The 7,500-nt window shown below is 50.5% G+C and overlaps 1 protein-coding gene across 1 annotated transcript in view; it reads left to right on the forward strand.

Moving 5' to 3' along the window:
- The window catches only part of LOC138862842 (fibrous sheath CABYR-binding protein-like), a 14,330-nt gene extending 12,389 nt beyond the window's left edge, over positions 1–1,941 (forward strand). Inside the window, exon 3 of the mRNA XM_070126016.1 lies at positions 985–1,941. Coding sequence (XP_069982117.1) covers positions 985–1,941 — 957 coding nt within the window. The remainder of the gene's footprint in view (positions 1–984) is intronic.
- The last annotated feature ends 5,559 nt before the right edge of the window (positions 1,942–7,500 follow it).

Raw genomic sequence — 7,500 nt, forward strand, 5'->3', positions numbered from 1 at the left:
ACGAAGCCCCCCCCCCCCGAGGAGGAGGAGGAGGCCGAAGAGGATCCCCGGGAAGACGACGCCTCTCCCAGAGGAGGAGGAGGCCAAGGAGGATCCCCGGGAAGACGACGCCCCGCCGGAGGAGGAGGAGGAGGCCGAGGAGGATCCCAAGGGAAGACGACGCCCCTCCCGGAGGAGGAGGAGGCCGAAGAGGATCTCAAGGGAAGACGACGCCCCCTGGAGGAGGAGGAGGCCGAGGAGGATCCCCGGGAAGACGACGTCCCCCCGAGGAGGAGGAGGAGGCCGAGGAGGATCCCAAGGGAAGACGACCCCCCCCCCCCCGAGGAGGAGGAGGCCGAGGAGGATCCAAAGGAAACACGACACCCCTCCCCCCCCGGAGGAGGAGGAGGCCGAGGAGGATTCCCGGGAAGACGACCCCCCCCCCCCGGTGGAGGAGGCCGAAGAGGATCCCCGGGAAGATAACGACCCCCCCGGAGGAGGAGGAGGAGGAGGCCGAGGAGGATCCCCGGGAAGACGACGCCCTCCTGGAGGAGGAGGAGGCCGAGGAGGATCCCCGGGAAGACGACGCCCTCCCGGAGGAGGAGGCCGAGGAGGATCCCCGGGAAGACGACGCCCCTCCCGGAGGAGGAGGAGGCCGAGGAGGATCCCCGGGAAGACGACGCCCTCCCGGAGGAGGAGGAGGCCGAGGAGGATCCCAAGGGAAGACGACGCCCCCCCTGGAGGAGGAAGAGGCCAAGGAGGATACCAAGGGAAGACGACGCCCCCCCCCTCCCGAGGAGGAGGAGGAGGAGGCCGAGGAGGATCCCAAGGGAAGACGACACCCCCCCGGAACAGGAGGAGGAGGCCGAGGAAGATCCCCGGGAAGACGACGCCCTCCCGGAGGAGGAGGATGCCGAGGAGGATCCCAAGGGAAGACGACGCCTTTCCGGAGGAGGAGGAAGAGGAGGCCGAGGAGGATACCCGGGAAGACGACGCCCCCCGTAGGAGGAGGAGGCCGAGGAGCATCCCCGGGAAGACGACGCCCTCCCGGAGGAGGAGGAGGAGGCCGAAGAGGATCCCAAGGGAAGACGACGCCCCTCCTGGAGGAGGAGGAGGCCGAGGAGGATCCCGAGGGAAGACAACGCCCCTCCCGGAGGAGGAGGAGGCCGAGGAGGATCCCAAGGGAAGAAGACGCCCCCCCTCCCCGAGGAGGAGGAGGCCGAAGAGGGTCCCCGGGAAGACGACACCCCTCCCGGAGGAGGAGGAGGCCGAGGAGGATCCCCGGGAAGACGACGCCCCCTGGAGGAAGAGGAGGAGGCCGAGGAGGATCCCAAGGGAAGACGACGCCCCCTGGAGGAGGAGGAGGAGGCCAAGGAGGATCCCCGGGAAGACGACACATCCCCCGAGGAGGAGGAGGCCGAGGAGGATCCCCGAGAAGACAACGCCCTCCCGGAGGAGGAGGAGGCCGAGGAGGATCCCCGGGAAGACGACGCCCTCCCGGAGGAGGAGGAGGCCGAGGAGGATCCCAAAATAAGACGACGCCCCGCCGGAGGTGGAGGAGGAGGAGGCCGGGGAGGATCCCCGGGAAGACGACGCCCTCCCGGAGGAGGAGGAGGCCGAAGAGGATCCCAAGAGAAGACGACGCCCCGCCGGAGGAGGAGGAGGCCGAGGAGGATCCCCGGGAAGACGACGCCCCTCCCGGAGGAGGAGGAGGCCGAGGAGGATCCCAAGAGAAGACGACATCCCATGGAAGAGGAGGAGGAGGCCGAGGAAGATCCCCGGGGAGACGACGCCCCCTGGAGGAGGAGGAGGAGGAGGCCGAGGAGGATCTCAAGGGAAGACGACGCCCCCTGGAGGAGGAGGAGGAGGCCGAGGAGGATCCCAAGTGAAGACGACACCCCTCCCACCCGGAGGAGGAGGAGGCCGAGGAGGATCCCCGGGAAGACAACGCCCCCTGGATGAGGAGGAGGAGGAGGCCGAGGAGGATCCCGAGGGAAGACAACGCCCTTCCCGGAGGAGGAGGAGGCCGAGGAGGATCCCCGGGAAGACGACGTCCCCTGGAGGAGGAGGAGGCCGAGGAGGATCCCAAGGGAAGACGACGCCCCCCCCCCCCTGGAGGAGGAGGCCGAGGAGGATCCCCGGGAAGACGACGTCCCATGGAGGAGGAGGAGGAGGCCGAGGAAGATCCCCGGGGAGACGACGCCCCCTGGAGGAGGAGGAGGAGGCCGAGGAGGATCTCAAGGGAAGACGACGCCCCCTGGAGGAGGAGGAGGAGGCCGAGGAGGATCCCAAGGGAAGACGACCCCCCCCCCCCCCGAGGAGGATCCCAAGGAAAGACGACACCCCTCCCCCCCGGAGGAGGAGGAGGCCGAGGAGTATCCCCGGGAAGACGACGCCCCCCCGGAGGACGAAGAGGCCGAAGAGGATCCCCGGGAAGACGACGCCCCCTGGAGGAGGAGGAGGCCGAGGAGGATCCCCGGGAAGACGACGCCCCCCCGGAGGAGGAGGAGGCCGAGGAGGATCCCCGGGAAGACAAAGCCCTCCCGGAGGAGGAGGATGCCGAGGAGGATCCCAAGGGAAGACGACGCCCCCCCCCCCCTCCCGAGGAGGAGGAGGCCGAGGAGGATCCCAAGGGAAGACGACACCTCCCCCCCCCCCCCGAGTAGGAGGAGGCCGAGGAGGATCCCAAGGGAAGACGACGTCCCCCCCTCCCGAGGAGGAGGAGGCCAAGGAGGATCCCAAGGGAAGACGACGCCTTCCCGGAGGAGGAGGAGGCCGGGGAGGATCCCCGGGAAGACGACGCCTTCCCGGAGGAGGAGGAGGAGGCCGAGGAGGATCCCATGGTCCTTGGATTTCCTGCATCAAAGACCCAAAGGATTAAAATTCAAAATACTTTTAGTCCATTTGTTACAATGGGTATTCTCATTATATACATAGTGATATTACATTACAGATAAATACAATTTAGAATCCTGATGGCATTGGTGATTTAATAGATGTTCCTTTAATTTCTATTTGAGTGTATTTGAGTTCAGAATGTTTCTTATATTACAAGGTAGTTGGTTCCATACCATGGGGCCGCGTGTTAGTGTCTGTCGTACAACTATGTCTGTACGTGATCTTTTGACATATAGCGAGTCAATCTGTCTTGTTTGGACCACAGGTTGTGTTACCTACAATTGAAAGGGTTAAAAGCCATAGTAGTCGACCTCGCGCATTCTTTCAAGGCAATGGCAGAGAGCGAAATTCTGTTGCGATTCAGACCGAAGGAAGCAACGCATGATTTTATACAGAAGATTCTACCCCACTTACCTCATCCTCTCGACAACTGAGGTCTATGTGATCTACTTCTACTTCTATGTGATCTGCCTTCTACTTTTCCCCTCCATATTTGTTTTCATGCAAAATCCCTCTTCTAAATTTTCAGCTTCCTTTTCTTGTATCCTATATATGATCTGAAAAGAAATAGTTTACAGATCCTTTTATGTATTAATAATGCCAAACCAAATCTATTTTATTCCAACCTAACGTAATTTAACCGAACTCCACCTAATTAGTTTCCCATTTTAGAATACATATGCGACCATTATCTATGTAGAAAAGTTTCCCAATTAGGTGCTTAATCGATATTAGTCAATAGAAATCAGTTTTACCCCAATTATACCCTAATTTCATCCATGTGGTGGTCCTGTGCCTCATCTACAAGTGCTCATCACCTTAGATATATGGCCTCTGGTAATCATCAGCTGACAGTTTCAGATTGCTACGACGTGTTACGGTGTTATGTAAGCAGATGTAGCAGCCGTGTGACACAATGAATTGCCAGGATGAGCCATATCAAGATGCCTGAAGGAAATCAAACTATCAAAGTGATGGGGGGTTTCATGTCAATTGCTGGAATGCGCCTTTTAATGTTCAAGGCATATGTAGAACGCCACCAAATATATTAAAATCACGTTTAGGCCATGTATTTCTCATGCATTATGTGAAAGAAGAATTTATCCCTGGGTTTTATCGTAAATATTCCTGAAAAACAAAAACAAAAAAAACAAATGGGTGTTATTTATCTGCGAATAGCAATGCATATAGTATCATTATATTGTCAAAATTAATAAGGTACGGAAGGAAGCCTATGCAATACAGAAAACAGCCGTTGACAGAATCCATCTACACTGTTTTATTATAATAAAATATTTCACAAACCCTTAGATATGTTACTGAGGTTACTATGCAAAATAACAAATGAGGTGCCATTTACTATATTCAAAATAATAAAAAAACTTCAAGATACAATATAGAGGAACATCATTGATTTTTTTTTGTTGTTGCTTTTTTTCCAACTTTGTTTGGAATATTTCATATTCTAAGTTAAGCGTTTTAATTCTTTAAGCTTAAAGTCACATCCAACTTTCTTAATTTCTGGGTCCATTTCTGGAAAAAAATAGGTTTGCACGTCTATTTTCTAACCGTTTCACTTCCACTTCCTAAATCTTCACATCCCATGCTCCTTCGTCCATTGTCTCAGTATAAGAAGCCTCATAAACATTGAATTTTGTCGATCGATTATTTATCCTTCTGGACAGCGATTGTTGAGAAATGGACTGAAATGGTGTGGTTCTGGTCTCTGCTGAACAAAACTCTTGTGGTGTTTGTGTAGGGTACGCTGATGCTGGTGTCGCTGAGGCTACTTTGCCTCTCCTGTTGAAAAGAAACCATAAAATGAATATAAGCAAAGTTCCTCTTCCATGCAAAGTGTATATATATATATGTATATATATACACATACACATACACACACACACACACATATATATATATATACATACATACATACATACATACATACATACATACATACATATATATATATATATATATATATATATATATATATATATATATATATATATATATATATATATATACACACATATATATATGTATGTATATATTTCCCCAGCACAGATTGATGTTAGTCACACAATTCGAAGAGTAACACACAAACACACACACACACACACAAACACACACACACACACACACACACACACACACACACACACACACACACACACACAGTCACACACACACACACAGTCACACACACACACACACACACTCGCACACACACACACACACAATTATATATATTCTCCCGCACAGATTGAACGTTATTCACAGAATTCGCAGAGTAAGTTTTGTTCTTCGCAGACGGAGTAAGGGAAACGCTATCGGAACGTGAACTAAAAGGAATGACAAGAGACGAACAATAACGTAAACAAACCAGAGCTACCAACCTTGTCAATGGTCAGATCCCAGGCTTACAAATCTCACCGTGTTTCATAATTCTTAATCCCCGTTTGAAATGTACCGAATGCGTAAGAGTGGAATGGCAGACTTCCCTTTTTAAGCATAATTGTGGAACTCACTTGAGATGCGTGTCGAACGTACAAAAGTGAGATGACACGATATTTGTTTAATGACGTGACCGTAAGGACGAGAGAGAGTGAAAGTATAAGTAAACACGTGTGTGTGTGTGTGTGTGTGTGTGTGTGTGTATGTGTGTGTGTGTGTGTGTGTGTGTGTGTGTGTGTGTGTGTGTGTGTGTGTGTGTGTGTGTGTGTGTGTGTGTTTGTGTATACATGTGAGAGATAGATAGATAGATAGATAAATAGATAGATATATAGATAGATAGATAGACAGACAGACAGATAGATAGATAGATAGATAGATAGATAGATAGATAGATAGATAGATAGATAGATAGATAGATAGAGAGAGAGAGAGAGAAATTGTTATATAAATAGAGAGACTTTAGGTAAACGTTCTAGAATACGCTCATCCCAGAGTCTTTAATCTGATAAGCCTTAAAGCACGAACCACTCCAGAACGTTTGCTGAAAAGAACGCTTTTTTTCGTACAGGGAAATGGACGTTGCTTAATGAAAAGAAAACTTTCATTAGTAATGATCTTTGAACTGATATAGAAAGGTTTCTTTGGAAGATTTTAAAAAGCATTATTAGACCTTTATTGCAGCAGTGCGTAATGGTATTATGTATATATAAGTAGTAAGGATAAGGAATACGTTTTTGATATCTTGTGTAATGAGTTCTTCCAGTGTTATGAAATGGCATCTTGCTTAGCAATATATATTTTTAGTCATTTTTATATATTGGTATTAGTCCTTTTTATTTATTTTTTATTAGTCTTTTTTATATATTGGTATTTTTAACATCTTCGTTATTGCAATCGTGTGGTTTTCTGTATCTTCTATATTATGTATTGATATTGTGACTTTCTCCTGCTTTCTTCTCTCTTTCAGGCTTCTTTTTCCGTTCTCCTTCTCGTCTCTTTCAGCCCCTTCTTCCTAATTTCATTTCATTTCTCTCTCACTTAATCTCGCTCTCTCTCATTACACTTCCTTCATTCGTCCTTATCTCGATCTCCCTCCTCATTGTCCTCTTATTTTGTGTCTCTCTTCCCATCACGATTTTCTCCATTCGTCTTTATCTCTCTATCTCTCCTTTTCACATATTTTCTTATTCGTCCTCCACCCCCCCCCCCCTCAACCATAATCCTTTCTTCCATTCGGTTTTATCTCTCTCTCTTTCTCGTTCTCCCCCCCCCCTCTCTCTCTCTCCCTCCCTCCATCCCTCTCTCCCTCCCTCTTTCTCTTTCTCTCTCCCTCTCTCCCTCCCTCTTCTCTCCTTTCCCTCACCATTCAGTGTTCGACAATGTCCCAGGCGACGACCACCGCTATCACCAGAGCTAAGGTGTCCAAAGTCATTAATATTCACATAGACGAAGCTATTGTTCAATTTTCAGGGTTGGTGACTCGCACAGGGCCTGGCGAGGAGGTAGAATTTCTGTCCTAGTGCGGAGGTCGTCTATAACGGGCGCTCTCTCCTTGTTCTCACTCCTTCGGGACAATGCCTTGTTGTTCGCATTGAGGCTGTTATGGGGGAAAGAAGGTGTACTTTTTTTCTTTCGCCACTTCGCTTTATTATTATTATTTTTAAAAAAGATCGCTTTCTCTCTCTCTCTCTCTCTCTTCATCTTCGAGTGAGGTAGTCTACTGCCGTGTGATTCCCAGGTAAGGGAGGATGTCTTCTACTTCCCACCTTACCTTTCTCGCCTTCCCCGTATTTCTCCTTGTCTCTCTCCTCTTCTCATCTGCCTTCCTTACCTTTCTCCTTTTCACTCCTCCTACAATCTCCCCCCCCCTCTTTCCCCTCCCATCTCCCATCTCTCCCCCTTCCTCCTCCCTGGACGAGCCATAGCGTGCCGTGATTGGTCGACACTTGACAGGTGCATTGTGATTGGTCGAGACAAACGGGTGACTCCTGATTGGTCGAGACAGACGGGTGCCGCTGTGAGGGCTGACAATGGGCGCTCGACGAGCGTGTGTCCTCAAGAGGCCTTCGGTGGAACTGCCTGAAGAACGGAGGAGGAGGTGGAGGAGGAAGAGAAGGATGAAAAAAGGAGGAATGGGAGGAGGGGGAGGAAGAGGGATAGGAGGAG

This window comes from Penaeus vannamei, chromosome 10 (genome assembly GCF_042767895.1).
Source record: "Penaeus vannamei isolate JL-2024 chromosome 10, ASM4276789v1, whole genome shotgun sequence".
In the NCBI taxonomy this organism is placed as follows: domain Eukaryota; kingdom Metazoa; phylum Arthropoda; class Malacostraca; order Decapoda; family Penaeidae; genus Penaeus; species Penaeus vannamei.